The following is a 22,377-nucleotide window of genomic DNA, read 5'->3' as shown; positions in this document are numbered from 1 at the left end:
AAAATTTAAAGCACCCCAAACCAGAAGTTATCCCAGGCTCTGGCAAAAACAAAATTCACACATTTTCTGAAGGAACCAACTTAATACCAGGTTTCCATGAACCTCAAAAAAGCAAATTTTTTCATTTCCTTAAAAAAATGAGACTACTCAGTCAAATTCACTAAACACACGAGAAAAGAAGACACTATGAGCAGTATGCGGGGGTTCCCTTTTCTCCATATCCTCTCCAACATTTGTCACTTCTTGTTTTATTGATAATAACCATTTTAACAGGTATGAGGTGGTGTCTCATTGTAGTTTTGGTTTGCATTCCCCTTATAGCTAGTGAATTTGAGTGTCTTTTCATATGTCTGTTGGTCATTTGTATGTCTTCTTGGAAAAAGTGTCTGTTCAGGCCCTCTGTTCATTTTTTAAATAGATTCTTTGGTTTTTGTTGTTGCTGCTGAACTGTATGAGATCTTTATATATTTTGGATACTAACTCCTTATCAGAGCATCTTTTGTAAAGAGAATCCTTGTACACTGCTGATTTAAATGTAAATTGGTACAGGCTCTATGGAAAACAATATGGAAGTTCCTCAAAAAATTAAGAATAGAGCTACCATATGCCCAGCAATCCCTCTTCTGGGTATCTACCAAAAAATTTGAAAACACTCATGTACCCCTAGGTTTATTGCAGCATTATTCACAATAGCCAAGATGTGAAAATAACCTAAGTGTCCTTTGACCCATGATTGGATAAATAAAATGTGGTACAATATATACAATGGAATACTACACAGCCATAAAAAAGATGAAATATTCTCATTTGTGACAACATGGATGGATCTTGAGAGTATCATGCTAAGTGAAATAAGTCATATGAAAAAGTACAAGAACTATATAATTTTACCCATGTGTGAGATATAAAACAAAAAGCACCAAATGAACAAACAAAACAAACTCATAGACACAGACAACAGTATGGTGGTTACTATAGGGGAAAGTGGTGGGGGTTGATAAAGAAGTTAATACGTATGGTGACAAAAGAAGACTAGACTTTGGGTGACTAGCACACAATGTAATATACAGATGAGGTATTATAAAGTTGTTCAACTGAAACTTATGTTATTAAACAATGTTACTCCAATCTATCATAATAAAAGCATAATATGCTAATTAGACCAGACGGCCAAACAGCAGAATGACCGTCCAGACAACCTTCAGGATGCCCTTCCGGACGAAGCCAGGGCCGCAAGGGCCAAGCCCCTTGCACAAATTTCGTGCATCAAACCTGTAGTAAATTTAAATAAAAATGGGAAAATAAGGCACTATGAACCAAGTGAAACAACAAATGATAGAAAAGGACCCACAAAATATAACAGTCATATTTTCTATTTACAAAAATAAATAACAGCCTTGAAATATGTGCACAGAAGAAACTAAAGACTAAACATTTTGAAAACTGAAAATATTACAAAAATTTAGAAATTTAAATGAATATGTTAAGTAGATTTGATACAACTAGAGAGAGATTAATAAAGAGGAACATTTGTATGAGGAAATTAATCAGAATGTAGCTGAAGTGTTTTAAGTTATGTCCTCAAAAAGATATGTCCAAACGTACAACCAAGACAACTTTACCCAGCAAGGCTATCATTTAAAATTGAAGGAGAAATTAAGAGCTTCCCAGATAAGAAAAAACTAATGGAATTTATTACTACCAAATCAGTATTACAAGGAATGTTAAAGGGCCTGGTTTAAGAAGAAAGAGAAGGGAAGAAAAATAAAGCAGAATAACATAGTTAAAAAAATAAAATGGCAATAAATATGTACCTATCAATACACTTTAAATGTAAATGACTTAAATGCTCCAATCAAAAGACATAGTATAGCTGAAGGAATATGAAAAAGAGACCCATATTTTTCTGTCTACAAGAGAGCCACCTCATAATAAAAGATACACAGAGACTAAGTAAATGGATGGAAAAAGATATTTCATGCAAGTGGAAATGGGGAAGAAAGCTGAGATAGCAATAATTATATCAGATAAAATAGGCTTCAAAACAAAGGGCATAACAAGAGACAATGAAGGACATTACACCTGTGGCCAATGTGTCACAGTGTTTAGAGCATCAGTCTGCACATTGAAGGGTCACAGGTTCAACTCATGGTCAAGGGGATGTGTATGGGTTGCAGGTTCAATCCCCGGCCCCAGTCTGGGAGTGTGCAGGTGACAACCAATTGATGTGTCTCTCTTGCATCAATGTTTCTCTCCCTTTCTCCCTCCCTCTCTACCATCACTCTCTCTAGAAATCAATGGAAAAACTGTCCTTTGACAGTTAACCCTGGGTGGGGGTTAATATATATATATATGGCCCAGTGCACGAAATTCGTGCACTTAGCGGGGGAGGGCTCCCTCAGCCCGGCCTGCACCCTCTCACAGCCTGGGAGCCCTCGGGGGATGTCCCCTTGGGGGAGTGGGCCTAAGCTGGCAGTTGGACATCTTTAGCACTGCCATGGAGGCAGGAAAGGCTCCCCCCCACAGATGCTGCGCTTGCCAGCCATGAGCCTGGCTTCTGGCTGAGCGGCGCTCCCCCTGTGGGAGAGCATTGACCATCAGGGGGCAGCTCCTGCGTTGAGCATCTGCCCCTTCGTGGTCAGTGGGCATCATAGCAACCGTTTGGTCAATTTGCATATTAGCCTTTTATTATATAGGATAGTCTGGCTGGTGTGGCTTAGTAGTTGAGGTTCTACTTATGAACCAGGAATCTGGCCATCTCACCTCCTTGTGAGGAGCTATTTTCTTTCGATCTGATTCTGGAACTTGAAGTCCACAAGGCATAAAGTCAAGAAGGAAAAATGAACGTAGCATGAGGGAGAGCAAGAACAATCTGGGTCACACTGGGACAAACTGAAGGCCATGGGGCAGACTTATATCTGTGTCAGTTCTTGGTATCTATGACCTAGATGGTAGGCATGTCCTTCAGAAGACTGGATTCTTTGTTACAGAGATAAACACAGTCACCTGACCAAGACGTAAGAGAGGCTAAAGATCCAGGAGATGTCCTTTCAGACTTGGTCATGCCTCAGGCCTATAAGATGAGCTAGTAGATCAGAGACAATGTGTGTGAGCTACAAAATGCTGCTTCATTTTGCCCTTCAAGTCTTCCACAAGTGTCTCTAACTAGAAATATATGCAAAGGAAAATTCTTGGAAATGTAGTTCAACCTAGCCAAGCTGACAATACAAAGACTCCCAGAGGTAGGAATATTTTTCTTAACCGTTTGAGTCCCAAGCAGCGTGATTGCGCTGCTGAGATTTTATGTCGAGAAAACATACGATTCGTTTGAGTCCCAGGGGGTATTGAAAAAACACTGTCGAAGAATCCCAAACAGCACAACTGCACTTTCTCTAAATGAGTACGAAAAGACCCAAACAGCGTGATAGCGCTTGTTTTATTTTATGTCGAGAAATACCAAGCAGCGCGATCGCATGCTTGGGACTCAAACGGTTAAAGAAGACATAATGAGCAGTTGTATAGTAATAGTACATGTTTAAGTCATTTTATTCAAGAAAATAGGTAAGCATATCTCCAAGGCTCTTGAATGTTTGACAGTATCTTTTTCTTCAATCCTTACCCAAGGTTATTTTTTTCCATTGCTTTTTAGAGAGTGGAAGGTAGAAAGGAAGGGAAGAAGAGAAAGAGACAGAGACAGAGAGAATGAGAAACACTGATGTGAGAGAGGGAAACAGATTGGTTGCCTCCCACATAAGCCCCCACTGGGGCCAGGGATTGAACCTACAACCCTTGACCAGGAATGGAACCTGAAACCATTCAGTACGCAGGCTGACGCTCTAACCACTGATCCACACTGGCCAGAATGAGAATATTTTTTAATATCATATATTATTCAAAACTTAGATATTTAGAAAAGTCTCTATTTACATTTTACCTCTCAGAACTCTGTAAAAGTTGTTTTTCCCCCCTAGTGTTACTGAAACAAAAGTAGAAACTCAAGAATGATTCTTACTCCCTTTTAGGTAACATTAATTTTTTTTGTCTGAATAGTTCATAGTTATTCATTCTTTGTTCTTATAGCCTAAATCTTTCAAAACATGGTAGATATGGTTTTTGTGACAGACATTATTAGCTGATACCCAGTATCAGTTCCCTTTCTTCACCAACAGAAACATTGTTCCTAACCAAAATTTATCAGCTTTTACTGCAGTTTGCCCAGTAATCCAATAACACATAAGAGAGGTTCTGCTTTCCTAATATTTCGCCTCCTTATTCTTTTTTCCTGATCCTGAAACTAGAATGAGATATTTGGAAGTAAAGCTCCTTCATATGACTATATTGTTGTCAATCTCCCCCTTAAAGTCCTTTAGAAGTTTTTTTATATATTTAGGTGCTCCTATATTGGGGGCATATATGTTTACCAGGGTTATATCCTGTTGCATCAATCCCTTTAGTATTATGTAGTTATCTTTATTGTCTCTTGTTATAGCCTTCATTTTGAAGTCTATTTTTCAGATACAAGTATTGCTACCCCAGCTTTTTATTTCCATGGAAAAAAATTTGCCATCCATTCACTCTTATCTCTGAGGTGGGTCTTCCGTAGACAGTCTATATATGGGTAATGTTTTCTTATCCATTCAGCTACCCTATGTCTTTTGATTGGAGCATTTACATTTAAGTAATTGATAGGTACTTATTTATTGCCATTTTTATTCTTTAAGCCTATGTCTCTCTCTCTCTCTTTCTCTCTCTCTCTCTCTCTCTCTCTCTCTCTCTCTCTCTCTCTCTCGGCCCGGTGCACGAAATTCATGCACTCAGGGAGCAGGGGGGGTGGGGGGCGTCCCTCAGTCCAGATTGCGAGAGGGCATAGTCCAGGCCGAGGGACCCCACCAGTGCATGATCAGGGCCGGGGAGGGACACAGGAGGTTGGCCAGCCAGGGAGGGACTGTGAGAGGGCTCCAGGGTGTGTCTGGCCCATCTCGCTCAGTCTTGATCGGCTGGACCCCAGCAGCAAGCTAACCTACCAATTGGAGCACCTGCCTCTTGGTGGTCAGTGCACATCACAGCAACTGGTCGACTGTATGTCCCCTGGTGGTCAGTGCACATCATAGTGAGCAGTTGAGCGGCCTTAGCATATCATTAGCATATTACACTTTGAATGGATGACTGGACTGGACATTTAGCATATTAGGCTTTTATTGTATTTATAAAAGGTTAATATGCAAATCGACCCAATGGCCTAACGACCAGTAGCGATGACGCTCACTGACCACCAGGGGGCAGACGCTCAGTGCAGGAGCTACCCCCTGGTGGTCAGTGCGCTCCCACAGGGGGAGCACCACTCAGCCAGAGGCTGGGCTCATGGCTGGCGAGCACAGTGGTGGTGGTGGGAGCCTCTCCTGCCTCCGAGGCAGCATTAAGGACCCCTTGGGGGATTCCAGACTGCGAGAGGGTACAGACCAAGCTGAGGGACACCCCCGCCCCCCAGTGCATGAATGTCATGCACCAGGATTCTAGTATACATATACATATATATACACATACATATACATATATATACATATATATATATGTATATATATGTATGTATATGTATATTACAGCAGTCCTTTTAACATTTCTTGCAATGCTCATTTGGTGGTAATAAACTCCTTTGGCATTGTTTTTGTCTGGGAAGAATGATAGCCTTTCTGAATAGTCTTAGTTTCAGATCCTTGCTTTTCATTACCTTGAATACTTCATACCATTCCCACTGACCTGTAGAGTTTCTGATGAGAAGTCAGATGACAGCCATATGGGAGCTCCTTTCTATGTTCTCTCCTCATATGGCCTTTCTTCAGTGAGAACATGCTAGTTCCTCAGTGCATTCATGATGATGGTGGTTGATAGTAGAGGCACTCTAATATCTCATAAGGACACTAACCCTATTTCATCAGGGCCCCATCCTTCTGATCTCATTTAACCTCTACTGCATTAGAGGCCACATCTCCAAGTACATTTGTTAGTATCTGCATTCCAGTTTGGGTTCCCTCCATTTCCTAGTTGGTTTTAATAATTTGCTTGGGGATATGGGAAGGGTATGCAAGACATTACTGTGATTTTTATGAGTCAGAGCTATAGAAAAAGTTTAGAGAAATGTTACTGTACATAATCCCTGCTAACCTATTCCCCACCCCCTCTTCTCTTTTCCTTAGTCAGTGTCTCATTAGTTTTTGGTTTATCCTTTCTGTATTTCTTTCACATAAATGAACAGATGTACTTTTTTATATCTTTTTTCTTATATGAAGGGCAGCATGCTGTAGACTCTTTGTACTTTGTTTTCATTTTACAGTATATCTTGGAGTATTATTACATATTAGTTCATAGAGCTCTTCCTCATTCTTACAGCTTAGTATTCTACTGTGTGACATACCATGGATTTTTCAACCACTCTCCTATCAATGGGCATTAAAGTTGTTTTCAACACTTCGCAATTAAAAACAAAATTGTAATTAATAAACATATATATATACTAGAGGCCTGATGCACGAAATTCATGCAAGAGTAGGCCTTTCTAACCCTGGCTGCCAGCACTGGCTTTCCTCTGGCACCCGGGACCCGGGCTTCCCTTGCAACCCCGGCTTCTTCCGGAAGGACATCTGGTCTAATAAGCATATTACGCTTTTATAATTATAGATTTTCATATTGTTGGAGGCATGTCTTAAAAATACAATTGCTAGTCTTATTGGTTGAAAGGTAAGTACGTTGCTTTGTTAGACATTGCCAAATTTCCTTCCAAAAGAATTGTACCAAATTGTATTCCCATAGCAATGTCCTCACAGCCTTGCAAACAGAATGTGTTGTCATATTTTTAAATCTTTTCCAGCTGACCGAGAAATGGTATCTGAATGAATACCATTTATCCAATTTTTAACTTGCATCTATCCAATTTTGAATTCATTTTTAGACATTTTCATGTTTGAAGACCATTTCTATACCTTTTATGGTGAATTATCTGTTCATGCATTTTTCTCATTTTTCTGTTGGGTTTTCGGTCCTTTTCCCTTCCGTATACTTTTAACAAAATCACTTGGCTATCTTGGTTGAGGCAAATTTTGGGTGTGGATGATAATCGGAAGCTGGACTTGGTCTGTGTTAACTTTGAGATACCCATTAGACTTTTAAGTGGAAATGTCAAGAAGGCTGTTGGAGATACAATGTTGGAAGTTCCCAGATATAGATGGCATTTTGATCCATGAGAACCAGATGAGATCATCCCATGAGTGAGTGCGGATGTAAAATAAATTCCAACATTACCAAGATCATGGAGAAGGGAAGGAACCAGAGATTGAGAAGGACCAATATGGTAGAAGGAAAACAAGATTGGTGACACGGAAACAGAGCAAAGAACAAATTTCAAAGACAGTCTGAGAAAGTGTCAACTGACCATACAATAGCAATTGTTAGAAACTTTGAGGCGGGGGGAAAGCTTTAGTAGAGTGGTAAAGATAAAACCTCAATTTAAGTGAATTTCAGAATGAGGAGCAGGAGTTTGAGACCATCAGCATATTTAGGGAATTTTGTTGTGAAGTATTCAAGCCACATATTGTATCATAAAGTACAATGGAAAGAATTATGGGTGCTTGAGGATTTCATGAGCAGCAAAACCTTAATAATAAAGAAGCAGAAAACCCAAAAGAAAGTAGGCTAAAACAAATGTGTTAAATAAAAGAAGAAATGAACTGGAAAGTGGATGCAATGTCCTTACAATAATTTTAGTTGAATTTATTTAACGAATACTGATATATTAGTCAGGAACGATTCAAGATATAATTCATTTAATATTCTCTTCTTCTAATCCTCAAAATTCATTTCATTGGTTTTTTTTCAATTTTTAAATGTACTCAGACATTAGATGAGCCCACAGATTTATTGTATTTATCCTATCCTCCTAAGGGATGTTTATCCAGATCTATGACTTTAATTAATATCTATTTACTGATAGCCTTTAATATCTATTTTTAGTTTAGTGGGAATATGAAGTTTCAACTTTTAATACTTTAGCTTATTGTATTTTCTATAACATACATGTATTGCTTCTTTAATAAAAAACAACACTTAAGCCCTAACCGATTTTGCTCAGTGGATAGAGCGTCGGCCTGTGGACTGAAGGGTCCCAGGTTCGATTCCAGTCAAGGGCATGTACCTTGGTTGCAGGCACCTCCCCAGTAGGGAGTGTGCAGGAAGCAGCTGAATCGGTTTCTCTCTCATCGATGTTTCTAACTCTCTCTCCCTCTCCCTTCCTCTCTGTAAAAAATCAAAGAAATATATTTTTTAAAAAAAACAAAAAACACTGAAGTATTTTTTTCAAAGGAAGTAATGACTCATGAAACTATGTTCTCGCTGATGGATAAATCAAGATGATGAATTAAAAAGACTAACAACTGATCACTGGATCTAGCTACATGGAAGTCACTGGTGTCCTTGACAAGAATGAATTATAATTATATCTTGAATAGTTCCTAATATACCAGTATTTTCTGTTTTCTATTTTGTCAATGTACAGGTTTTTATTTGACCTTACTTCTAGGGATTTGTTAATCATTTTTTTAAATAACCTTTTCTTCCTTCTCCCCTATCCCTCCCACCTTTCCAAACTCTCCAAAACAAAGATAACCAGATAGAAAACTGTTTGACTCTTTTAAGAAAAACCACATTTTACATTTTTAAAAAGTATTCAATGTGGCCATTGTTCGCATTTACTTTTCACACAGTCCAAGTTACATATTTCGAAAAAGCAGCATTTGCCTAGAAATAGTAACATATCATGTTAAGCAAACAATACATTATATAGCCTGAATTCTAAAACTCATGTTGGATTATATGAAACTATTTTGTAAAAGATACAAAACAGGTATCCCTCAGTCTTGAAAAAAATGTTTGAATTTTTAAATAATGCTACTATATTTTTTTCATGATATTAAACAAATTTACAGTGGTGAGCAGAAGGTATCATCATTTCATGGGCAAAGAGACTAAGTGAGTATATATACAAGCCCAGTGGCAAAACTAAGTAAGTTTGGACTGATTTCCTCTCTTGGATTGTATAATTTCAATAGTATTCCTGAGCAATTTAGCTAAAGATACAAACAATAATAAAAATCCTGCACAAATATTCAAACTTGGGGGATTCTAGTTAAAAATAACAAAACAAAAACATTACACAAATTTTCCTTCCAAAAAAAATGATAAAAATAGATTTAGGTAGCCCATGTACATTATTGAAGTTATATGTGAATCAACCTTTTCTGCATTCCTTAAACAAAATTTTATAATCAACTGATGAAAAACCAAACTTCATATTCAATGACACTTTCAGAATGCATCTATGGTTAACTTAATGCAAAAACATCTGGTAAAAACAGAGCTTATTCACTGAAGTCTTTAAGTATGACAACATTTTATTATTTTTGGTGCATCTTCTTACGCATTTCTTCAAGGGCTGCTTCTTTCTCTCTCAGCATTTGTTTAAGTCTTCTTATTTTTTCATCTCGAATGGTTTCTTCTAATTCTGGTGGTGTCATGGGAAAAATATCTTCAGTATAATTTCTGGTTAAGGAATGACTTTGTCCAAAATCTGCATCTGAACTCAAAGTGACTTTCTCCTGATTTTCACGAGTATAGTGTTCTACTTCAGTTCTTTCTTCTCTGGTTTTATTGCAGCTTGTAACAATGTTATGGTGTGATACATCTGAAGTTGGTAAAATACAGCTAATTCCTCCATTTAAAGCTGTGTTATAAGCACTCTCGGTTTTTCTCTTCTTTGCGTGATCCATCTTCTTAACGGTTTTTGCTTTTCTTTTCTTATCAAAACCCTGTTGCAATGTTGAGTACAATTCCAATGGAAAAGCAAATTATTAGTGCCATATATAGAGTGTGTGCTCTGAAATTTAACAAGTTTAAAGATACAAATACACAGCAATTAAATTCAACTCAACAAAATATACTGAGAACAACTACCGCAAGAGATTAATATTTATGGTACCAACCAGCAATATCGTAATGATTTTCATTGAGAATAAATTGCTGAATTCAATTTTCCTGCTTATGTTAAGTATAAGAATCTATACTGATCTACCACCAAAATTTAACAGCCATTTGTGAAGAACCTGAGAATTGATTTACATTTTTTTTTCCATTTGCATGGTAGGCACATACTAAAGATTTTCATTGGGAAAGATAGACTGATCTCTGATCTTATAAGTAGAATGACAGTAGGCAAAGTTACAGGGAGGCTTCTTTTCATCATTATTGACCATGTAGATTTCTTAAGATGTTAGTAGTAAGAGTAATGTTGCAATAAACATCTGCATGCTTATATTTTTCCCTACAGTTGGATTATTTATTTTAGATAGGGTCTTCAAAGTAGTATAATTAAAAAGCTATGGCCATTTTCTTATAATTTTATGATGAAAAAAATAAACAGTAGGTGAATAAAAACACTTGAAACAACACCATTAACTAACCATGGATGCATTTTTACCTATGCATATATAGTTCTTTTTAACACCATTTTGGTATAATACATATATATGCAAAGTTGGTAACTAATTTATATTAAGACATAAAAAGATTAATACACTCATGCCTCTTTGGAGTACCTACAAAGAATACTTTAAAATCTATTACCTGTTTTCTCTCTTCCTCCTTCACTGTAAACTTTGTCTCATTGTCACTCTTCACCAAACTCTTAAAGGAATCAAAATCTCCAGCACCCAAATGGTCAGGAATCCGAGTAAGTCTTATTCTCAAATCTTTAGTAAGACCAAATAGCTTTTTAAATTCAGCATCAGTCTTCAGATATGCCTTATTGCTTCTTCCTTGAGAATTTTTGTCATTTCTTTCTTGAGCACCTTTTTGTAATGTTGATGCCATCTCATTCTGGATCTGAAATTAGGAAAAGAAAACACACAAACAATACTACCCATTACTTAAGCTATTTTATCAGACTGGTAACTAAATGATTTCCTCATCTTACTTCAAGCATGCTTTAAAGTCCTAAATGGTTGGTTTGCATTACCCTTGCCTTACCACCATACTCGAAAAACTGAACTGAGTCAAATAAATAAGAAATTTTTCCATGCAATTTCTTATTTATTTCACTTTCTTGCACTAGAAAGGTTACAGTTACTCAATTCTCAAACAACTGAAATGAGAACACACACTAATGACAAGTTAAAAATAATCTAAGTGACATTAATTAGAAATTGTAGTCGTCTGAAAAAGTCTTATGCCTTTAACCAATCTTATAGTCAAATCAGAATTTACTTCCTTATATCTCTGGAGTTCAATAAATTCTGTATTGAAAGAAAAGAAACACTGACATTAAGTAGACCTCTAAGTAAGAAAAAGGTGGGTACAAATATTTAGTGAGCACAGAAACACATATCTTAAGTAGAACAGAAAGATTCCTATGTGGATATGTTGGATAATTGGATGCAGAGTCAGAAAGTAGGGCTAAAAAAAGGGGGTAAATTTATCTACTAAAAAAATAATTCAATCAAAGATGTTGATAAATCCTATTTCCACAAATGACTTAAAAGGTACTGTATGGCCCTGTCCTACCCCTTCCACCATCTACCTTTAAAAAAATTGACATATACCACCACAAAACAAACCCCCTAGCTCTTCTATATGCATAATATTGATCTCTTCATTACTAAGAAGTAGGCTATTAAATATATATGTATACATGTACATGTATGCATGTGTACAAATGTATGCATGCATGCACACATAATTTTACTAAGCTTTTAATTCACATTATCCTTTTCCAACTCTTCTAAACCCTGTTGCTCTGTGATCTTGTTTGACTTTGTTTTAAAGATTTGGCATGCCAAATGCCAAGACAAAGATACAGCTTGGTCTCTCTCAATTATATTCCTCCTCAAACATTTCCTTCAGATAAAAGCTTTGACTTAGCATTCACATGTGTATGATGTGTGTGATGGAGGATGGGAGAAGAGGGGAGAAAGGTATGCTAGATAACTTTGAGAATTAAAAAAGAACACTTTTCTATACAGATAAAAAGAACACCCTGACATGGGAAAATTACCTTTGGTTCTTGGTCTCTGAAAACACACTGTTGTGAAGTAATACTTGTTGCATCAATAGAGGAACTTATTTTCTCTATGCTCTGGATGATATTTTCTTTTGGGGGGGCATTTTGTCCTGTACTAAATCCATTTGGAAAGTCTGCCTTTAGGAATAAAGTCTTACTCTGTTTTAAGTAGTTAATGGGTGGGTTCAGATTATTTGGGTGTAGGATAGAAAGAGATGGTGTCTCCACTTTTTTATTCTTCTCTGCCCTTAGATTGGCCATGGAAGCAAGCTGGGTGTTTGAAAATGATTTTGTCTCCATCTGGGAAGATTTATTTTTTGCCAAAACAAAGTTTACAACCTCTCTGGATAGTTCTGTTACTGGACTTGGGCTCACTATCTGTGATATATCTTTTCTTGGTGGAATATCAGGAGAAACAGAATTCTGTTGATCAATTTGTGATGACAAAACATCTGTCCCCTTTTTAGCCAACAGATAGATTTTCCCATTACACATAACCAACGCATTATCTTTAATAGGCATACTTTTGGATTGTGCCCCACTAGGACTGCTGGTACTCAATGGTGGCATCTTTATAGTATTACCTCCCACACTTTTCTTTTCTACAAAACTTTTTAAAATCTGTGAAGCCACATTATTTGAAGACTTAACAGGAACAAGAGATGGAGTACAAGGTTGTCGATTTTCTTGAAAAATCCATTTCACTGGAGCAGCTTGAGAATGCTGACCACCTTTTAATTGTGTCTCTTTTGCAACATTCATTGGAATTTGTGTGGCATTTAGTATCACTGGCTTTGCTATTTCTGTAACAGGTTTTGGATAAATGTGTTGAAAGTTCTTGGTAGCTACATTTTTCACTGTTTTTACAGGAGATACATAAATAACAGAAGGTATTTGGGAGGCCTCAACTGTTCCTGAGGTGCTTGTGGTTGCAGTTGCAAGTATCTTTTGCTGAATTGAAGGAGGCAATGATGTCGCTGGTACAGATTTCACTTCAGCATGGGCTGGAATCTGTAAATGATGCCCAGAAGGCAAAACTGGAGGTTTCACAGTCATTGGAAGGCTCTGAGTATTTACTAAAATATAAGATGAATCATTTTGTGTTGAGGAGGAAGAAACAGCCAATGTTTGCATGGTGAGTCCATCAATTTTTACACCATGACTCTGAACTTTAGAAACTGATGAGGTAAAAGTTTCAGTTCCCACTGTAGTAACTCTAACTTTTTCTGCTGTATCTACTGTTCTTGTAAATAAATAGTTTGAAGAACTGGCTGGCTGAAAAATGGGCAATTGAGTTGTTGATGAACTTGTGGAAGAGCTGGAAATCTGAGTCTGAAAAGTAACTTGAACTGGGCTTCCTGTATTCCCTTTCAAAGCATCAGACACAACTGAAGATTGAACTAGTGGTATAAGATTTCCAGACAAATTAGGAATTGGAAGTAATTGCAGAAGATTTTTTCCATCCGAGCCAATCGTCTGAACTACTTGGTACATGCAGCCTGAAACACTTAAAAGAACATGAGTAAATAAATACAACATACTACAATGACACATACATTTTATTTAAAACCAAATTATTTTCAAATATTTAAAAATATTTATATATAAAATATAATAAAAGCATATCATTTGTCACTTTGATTTTTCAAAGTGAAATATTACAAAGTAAAAGTTTTGAAGAAAAAAATAGTCAAAGAAATGATAACCTTTAGATTTCACATGATTAGACAATACATATAAGATAGGAACATTTACCCTAAAACTGTGTTTCCTACTGTTTTACCCTATATAAAATTATGTCTACTAGAATATGCGCCTCTTAAACTATTAGCATCCTCCCTCCTCCTTTTCCTTGAATTCTTTCCTCTTGACCGCCTCCTTTACTTTTATTGACTAGAATTCTCATTTCACTTCCATTTATGCTTATTCTATTTCCCTCACTCTTCCCAACCCAATCTGTTGTGTTCTTCCCACTGACAATGATTTCCAAGTTCTACTGTTAGCTATTTTTCTTATGCTAAGGCATCTCTTATGGTAATACCTTGGTGTGCCACATTTTCAGAGACTAAGCTGAGTTACTCTTGTGGGAACCATTTTCTTCTTGATTTATTGTCTCAGCACATCTGAAGTTTGGTGCTAAACAGTCCTTGGTATGGCAATTACTCATATTAGTTCCGACTGCCTACCAATTCATATATAACTGCAATGTCATTTTAGCTGAATGGTTTTCAATGAACATGGAACACATTTGAAAGTAACTTTTTACAAATTTTTTACTTATTTTAGTAATATTTTTTCATCTAACCAATTTTGATCAGATATTTATGAGCTATTTTTAAGTACAGATTGTAAGATTTTTTTAAAATCCCGTATCAATCACTGTATAATCAATTATTTGTAAATTTCTTGAATGCAGGCACCTCAACCTATTTATACCTAAAACTACCTTTCAGTTCCTGAAAATACCAAGACCTCATGGAACTCAAGGCCATTACACATACTGTTTCTCTACCTAGGTACTCCTCTCCCACCCACATTAACTCAAGTCTCAGCATAAATGATACTTCCCAAGTATCTGACCACCTTAATTACCCTTCCCCTCCTTTATAGTCTAAAATACCACACCTGCTGATTTCCTTCATGGTACATATCACAAGTTGTCATCAAGTTTTAATTAATCTCGTGCTCAATTCTAGCAACATGAGTACAGAGTCCATGTCCTATAAAACCAGTGTGCCCTAATATGACTAGGATCAAATAAAGAAAAAAATGTAAGGGCAAAGGAGTTCTCAAAAGTGTAAAGCTGTGTATTACTGCATATACTAGTATGTGTCTTTAAACCTCAGGTATTGATAAAAAGCAAAGCCAAAAATTCTATGCAACCTAGAAAGCACTGGAACTCAGTTTTACCTTTCTCTAACCCAAAATAACATTAATGGCAGCTTACAAATATTTAAAACAGATTTCTGGTTACTTGATATTGCTTCAATAGGTTATATTTACTTTTAGTAAGTGAAAAGTTAATCTCTAAAGAGAAGCACAAACATAAAGTATAAATTCTTGCATTCAGGGCTTGAAGAGGAAAACCAACCTCATCACCTTCCCACCCCCAAAAGTACATATAAACAGGATCAGAACTTAATGTCTGCTATGGTTCAGGCACCAGCCTCAGTTATAGGGAAAGAGTCAATAAAGTAGCCTCTGGATCTCCCTGATTTTATATAGTCCACAAGCTAAGAATGGTTTTTAAATTATAAATGATTTCTTTTTTTTTAAAATATATTTTATTGATTTTTTACAGAGAAGAAGGGAGAGGGATAGAGAGCTAGAAACATCGATCAGCTGCCTCCTGCACGCCCCCCAGTGGGGATGCACCCGCAACCAAGGTACATGCCCTTGACCGGAATCGAACCCGGGACCCTTGAGTCTGCAGGCCGACGCTCTAGCCACTGAGCCAAACCGGTTCGGCATATATAAATGATTTCTTTTAAAAACTCACAATATTGTTGTGATATGAACATTTTATGAGATTCAAATTTCAGTGTCTGTAAAGTTTTATTAGTACGCAGATGCACTCATTTTTTTCCATGTCCTGTATGTATATGGCTGCATTCCTGCTGCAACAGTAGAATAGAGTGTGCAGGAGGTAGCCAATCAATGATTCTTTCCCATCATCGATGTTTCTATCTCTCTCTCCCTCTCCCTTCCTCTCTGAAATCAATAAAAAAATATTTTTAAAAAAACTTTCTGTTTTCTTAAAGAACATATTCTGATAGCTAAAGTCAGAACTAAAACTAGAATCTGATTCTGCATCCCATGCTCTAGTTTGGTCACTTAAAAAGAAAAATCAACAGGCTAATTATCTTAAACCAGCTGGGTTTGAGCTGGGAAAATAATACAGTTTAAGGCTTCAAAAGAGAAAACAGGAATAATCTTGGAAAGATTATGGGCTTCTAATCTTGGCTCTTCCAATTACTAGTTGATTGGTAAATTTACTTAACCTCTTTGAATCTCTGTCTCATCATCTGTAAAATGGGAAAAATGGGTTTGCTATGAAAAGTAAATGAAGGAACTGGCTGGGATTATGATAAGCACCCAATATATGCTAGTTATCATCCTCCATTAAAATATATAATTGGTGCCCAAGAATAAGCAAATGAATCAGATAGTTTTGAAAATGTGAGAAATTTAATAAAAAGTTATGAGAACTTTAATAAAAGGTATACTAAACATATTTACAATATTATGTAACTGACATTTTTATAATTCTAATACTGATGTGAAGCATTTACATATTAGAAATGGAATGATAACAATTTTGCAGGCTAATGAACATTCTGCAAAATATATTTTTTCAACTATTAGGAGACCTTTTTGCCATCTTACTATCTATTATTTAACTTTAATATACATAAAAACATAATGTAATAATATATATGTATATATACATATATATATATTAGAATCTATTATAAATAGCCCAGCAAGGTGGGTATTGCTGTTCCTATTTTATAGTTGAAAAAATAGAGATTTAATAATATTAAATAATTTATTCAGAAATACATGCTCTCTTGGGCAACTCCATCCATTTTTTGTTTACTTTAGCATAATCCCAACATAACAGGGTTCAAAAATTCAATTGTATTAAACTGTTTTAAATTGAGAAATTAATGAAAAATTAACTGCTCCAGATATCCTGCAATGGTATGTCTGTCTGTCTACCTGTCTCTCTCTCTCTCTCACACACACACACAATCACAAAAGAAAACATAATAATACCTACACTGTTTAAAACAAAATACACACTGAACTCACAATGGAGCATTATCTAACCAAAGAAAGCCACCTGCTAAGGACACTCGTTTTAACTTCCCATTTAAGAACAAAGGGTTAAGGGCGGATAGAAGCCAATTGACAATCACATGACATCCTAATTCCTATTATTATAGGATGCATTATCATAGGCTTTTATTATAATACCTCTAAGCTGATGATTCACATCTTTATTTTCAGCTCTGAGCCTGAGTTTCAGATTCAAATATCTCTCAGATGGCTTTCCTGGTGTGTTCATCTCAATTTACCAATATCTACCCAGAAAACTGGCATCATAATTGATGGTCTTTTCTTCATGTCAATTCACTGACAAGGTCTATTTTCCCTTCTATATTCTTTGAATCCAACCCTTACTTTACATCAGGCAATTCAAGCCCAAGCATCTCTGAAAGGACAACTAATATAGAGTCTCTAGATGCCTGATCCATCGCCCCCAAATCCATACTAACATTGTTTATCTAAAATGTACAGGTGACCATGACAGTCCTTTTCTTAAATCCTCCAAGAGATAGTCTATTCTCTTCAGCAGGGCAAACAGAATCAAACAATAAATGCCAATTGTTAGTAATAAGACATATTAGTACTTTATTTTACCAATTCTCTCTGCCTAGACATAGCCTACATTCTTTTAATTTGTTGAACCTCACCCAAGGATATTTTTTTCCTCATTGATTTTATTTTAGAGAGAGAGGGAGGAAAAGAGGGAGGGAGGGAGAAGGGAAGAGAGACAGATAAAAACATCAATGTGAGAGAGACACATCCATTGGTTGCCTCCCACACACACCCCAATCGAACCTGCAACCCAGGTACATGCACTTGATGAGGAATGGAATCCCAGACTCACAGCCTTTCAATGTGCAGCCAACGCTATAACCACTGAGCACACTCGCCAGGGCACCTGCATTCATCTTTAATTTAATAGCTGATACTTAAATTCCCCAACTCAACTGCTCCAGAAACCTTTCCAACAATTCCTATTCTCTATGCCCTCACAATATTCTGTGCACAACACTTAAAAAATGTAACACATCATCTCCCTTCTAGACTGTAAAGTTTTTCACAATCATGGCCCATATCCTATTTTTTAGTTGGTCTCTCCATTTTGCACAGTCTATCAGAGTAGGCACTCATTGAGTGCTACCAGATGTTTGAACTATACTGAGAGTAAGTATTGAACTAGGATATAAACCTAGGTCTCCATAACTCCACAGCTTACTTTCCACTATACTTTTCTGACTCCTGATTTGCTCTTTGTTAATAAAGCCTAAGTCAAAATAAACTTAATACCTACTATCACAAATATCTTCCAGATTTTTCCATTGTATACAATTAAATGTGAGTTTTACATTTTAAGCACTGATGAATTAGAAATATTTTAAACAATAAACTTTTTGTATCACATTAGTAAAAATATTATAAAAGGAAAGCAGTAACTCAAGAAAATTCACATAACTATAGAAAAAAATCATAGCAATTTAAAGTTTACCAAAAAAATAAATGATTTAGTACCATAAAAAATATTATCAGAAAAACAAAAACACTAAGTTCCCAATAAAGAACTAACATTAATCAAATGTCTTACAAAATTCTATTTGGAATGCAGATTATTACAAAACAGAATAGAAACGAATATGCAACCAATAACCAAAGTGAATGGTTTGAGGAAAAAAATGCATTTGAAGATGCTGAAAGTATGCATAAATCAATGAGTTAATGAACGCCAAATGATTTATGAATGTAATAAAAACGTGATTCAATTGGTAATGTGTTATAAAATGCCAAAAATAGATAGCCAACAGGTTAGAAACAGGATTAAAAAGTTAAAGTACACAAAAAATGCAAAGTTCTTACTCTATCTTATTTCTGATATTAAAAACAAATGCAATCCTGAAACAAACTGAGTTGTCAGATGTCATCAATATTCAGATACTAAAACAAGGTAGAAGACAGTTATTAAAAAATAATCCTACTTCTGCATATCCATACAGAGCACTGCCTCTGCCACTCTATCCAACTTCCACCAAAAATAACCCAATAAGCAACATACATATACAAAAGCCGACTCTTTTGATGATTTGAAATACAATGCAATAGCTATTTCTTGGCAGTTCTTCAAAATTATATTATTTCAGCTCACCCCGTTTAGTGGCGGTCTCATTTTAGAATATTACGCATGTCTTTTAAAAGTCTTTATTACAATTTCGGTTTTGAATCTACTTATAATGAAAGGAAACCTACTTCATGGGCCACAATTTGTACAAAAGTTATATTCTTAATAACATTTTAACAATGCTTTTCTATTTTTCCGGTTTTACATATATTCACTTTTAATCCTTAACCTATCTCTAGGTGTTCATATTTAAATAATGAAAAATGAGGTGCTTAGCCTCATGAAGCTAGCATTACACCTAGGCAGTTTGACTTTCTTCATAAATCCTCTTCCATGAATTTTACATCTTAACTTCCATGCTTCCTTCTTCACATTTTCCTTCTGCAGAGACCCATTAACTTTTTCTCACCACTCATTCATTATACGTCCACTAACCACGGCGTGAACAACTTCAAATATTCTACCGGAGCTAACAGTTTTGTTTCCGTTTCATTTGTCGATTAACAGAAGCTTCAAAAAAAAAAAAACAACCAAAAAACACCCTACTGAGTCAGGAATAAACAATTTTCTAAATTTACGAACAAGTATGTCTTTAATACTGGAATCTCCCTATATCAAATATAGTTTTTACACAGATATCCAGTTAGAGATGGCATTCGCACTACCCCTGCTTCAAATACGCTGTTCCAAAAGATTGATTTTACAGGAGCATTTCCAGGTTTTCCTTTCTTTTTTTTTTTTTCTCTCCAAATAAAGCTGTTATTTGAAAATTTAAAATATCCGATTCCCTTATTCTAGAAAAAATTTTCGGTTCTGAATTTATATACTCTTATCAATGACACAAATATATCCTCTCCTCACTCTTAAAATTATGGCTATTTTCACTGAAGGTCCAGCGCCACCTGGGTTGCACTTGCTAATACGCGCAGATCGCTGCTTTTTTTTTTTCTTTTTTCTCCTGCGTGTGCGCGAGAACCTTCCAGAAGGGTTTGGTCACACAGGAGCGTCAGCCATGTTGGTTTTCCTCTCCCGTGGAGCTCTATTCTTTCCGCCTATGAAATCGGAGAAGCCGGCCGGGGCGGAAGCTGCCTGCGAGAGACTCTGAGGAGGATTTAGGTTCCGAGAAGGACGCGCTCTAAGGGCTCTGACCGCCAGGGAGCCGGCGCGTCGGGAGCTGCTCCCCCTGCGGGGCGCGCCCCTCGGAGCCGCGGTGACAGGAAACGACGGCCGACTCGACATCCTGCTAAGAGACGGGCGCGGGGCGGGCGTGTCCCGCGAGACTGGCAACCTGTACTTACCAGGGCGAGGCGCTGCCTGACTTTTCCTCGGCGGCTTTCAAGAAGACTCCCTGTAGGTTATTGGACATTTTAGAGGGAGGGAGGGACCAGCGCATCCAAGAGAGTGGGCAGTGTGGGGCCGGGGTCCTCCCAGGGGCGAGAATCAGAGCGACAAAATGCGGGGCGGCAGTTGCCCCGGAGCAACTCTGAAGGGGTTCGAAGCTGAGAGGACGACAACGGCGAGTTCTCCACAGGGCGTAGCTCCGAGCCTCGGAGGGAGGCGGCGCGGCCACCGGAAACAGGAAGAATGGACGCCGAGGACAGCGACGGCCGAGTCCCAAGCTCAGAGAGAACCAGCCCGAGTCCCCGCCCCCCGAAGCTTACCGCTTCGCTCCGGAGCCTCTCGGAGTCGGCGCAGGAGGTGTGGCCTGAATAGCACCGCCCCCAGCAGTGCCGGGTCCAACGTGGCGAAGACCGAAGCCCCCAGCCGAGGTACAGATCGGCCAGCGTCTCCCGGATCGTCATATCCGGTCGCCAAAGCGATTGGCTGGCTGAAGCCCCGCCTTTATAACGCGATCCAATCGCAAGTGACGTTTGGTATCTCTTCTTCCGGATCAAGAAACGAGTCACCAAAGAAATTTCTCCAGTTACCTACGCAAATAAAATGTTTCCGGGGTCAATTGTAAATTTTCTGCCTTGGTGTTCGCCGCTAGTGTAACTTTTCCTCGCCGGCCAGACCTCGGAGGGCTCTGGGAATCCGCCCGCGCTGGCGGCGTGTGGACATTGTAGCCGCATGACTGCAGCCAGCGCCATGTTACTGCTACTTTCGGAGCATTGATCAGTTATTTCCTCTGTCCTGAAGCTTTGCGTCTACTTAACCTCCTTCTGCACGCTCATGCCTTGGTCAGAATTATTTGCCATATAGCTAATTCATTCTCTGAAAGTTTCATTCCCCATATAGTTGGGGTTTTTTTGTTTTGTGTTGTGGGTTTTTTGCATCTTTATTTGGATCTCCATAGAAAAGCTTTTCAGAAGTCTCTCGATTCCTGTCATTCGATCACATATCCAAGAAAGGTTCAGTCCTTGGTTTAAGGGGTAGACCGTGTGGTTCAGCTGGGGCTGGAGGGAGGGTGTGGGAGAGTGGTTTAAAGACCCAGTTTTATTAGGTGCAGACTGTGCCTATATAAACTGACTCACTATTTAAATTCAGAAGACTGACAGAAGGCAGCCAATTTTAAAGTTTATGTCGAGCTTTTAAACATATTGGCTACTCATACCGTAACTCAGCGAGCTAATACTGATTAGAGAACTTTGTGTCCTGATACATTAGCACCTTAAGCGCCAAGCCTGTTTGTCTTCCTTTCCGTTCAGCCCTCAATATCCGATTTCACCGATATGCTGGCATCTGGAGGCTGCAGGGGTCCAAACAGGAAGTACAGTGTCAGTCACCGGTGGCTGACATGGCGCTTACCCTGTTAACAGAAAGCACGTTTGTCTCAGTGGATAGAGCATGCGCTGGCAGACTGAAGGGTCCCGGTTAGATTCCGATCAAGGGCAGATAAGTTGGTTGCAGGCCTGATCCCCTGTGCGGAAGGCAACCAGTCAATGTGCCTCTCTCACGTTGATGTTTCTCTCTCTCTCCCTGCCTACCACTCTCTAAAAATCAATGGAAAAATATCCTGCCCTAGCCAGTGTTGCTCAGTGGATAGAGCATCAACCTGTGGACTGAAGGGTCCCAGGTTCAATTCTAGTCAAGGGCATGTGCCGGCTCCATCCCCAGAAGGGGGTGTGCAGGAAGCAGCCGATCAATGATTCTCTCTTATTGATGTTTCTGTCACTCTCTTCCTCTCTAAATCAATAAAATATATCTATATGATGAAAAATATCCTTGGGTGAGGATTAACAACAACAACAAAAACATACCAGAAAGTAATACTTTCTAACTAGTCTTCACTCCTTGTTACCCTTTTTGGTCCAACATGGAGGCTGAATGGACAGACCAGGCGCTAGGAGCAGGTCCAACGTCGAGGCTGAGGTCGACACCGAAAACCGGTTCA

The 22,377-nt window shown here is 37.8% G+C and overlaps 1 protein-coding gene across 4 annotated transcripts; it reads right to left on the bottom strand.

Moving 5' to 3' along the window:
• Positions 1 to 8,665: 8,665 nt before the first annotated feature.
• On the bottom strand, positions 8,666 to 20,825 carry LRIF1 (ligand dependent nuclear receptor interacting factor 1). Of its 4 annotated transcripts, none has more exons than XM_014458990.2 (4): positions 20,705 to 20,825; positions 12,095 to 13,607; positions 10,669 to 10,926; positions 8,666 to 9,854 (listed from the first exon to the last, which is right to left on the bottom strand). In XM_014458990.2, the coding sequence occupies exons 2-4, from the start codon at positions 13,592 to 13,594 to the stop codon at positions 9,444 to 9,446; spliced, it is 2,169 nt and encodes a 722-aa protein (XP_014314476.1). In that variant the 5' UTR covers positions 13,595 to 13,607; positions 20,705 to 20,825; the 3' UTR covers positions 8,666 to 9,443. The 4 variants fall into 4 exon arrangements, with proteins under 4 accessions (XP_014314476.1, XP_006092617.1, XP_006092618.1 ...); XM_006092555.3 differs by lacking the exon at positions 20,705 to 20,825 and adding an exon at positions 20,342 to 20,693; XM_006092556.3 differs by lacking the exon at positions 20,705 to 20,825 and adding an exon at positions 20,342 to 20,693 and having other exon boundaries at positions 12,095 to 13,599.
• Between the last annotated feature and the right edge of the window lie 1,552 nt (positions 20,826 to 22,377).

Source organism: Myotis lucifugus, unplaced genomic scaffold, assembly GCF_000147115.1.
Source record: "Myotis lucifugus unplaced genomic scaffold, Myoluc2.0 scaffold_101, whole genome shotgun sequence".
Lineage (NCBI taxonomy): Eukaryota > Metazoa > Chordata > Mammalia > Chiroptera > Vespertilionidae > Myotis > Myotis lucifugus.
This window is presented reverse-complemented; position numbering and strand designations above follow the sequence as displayed.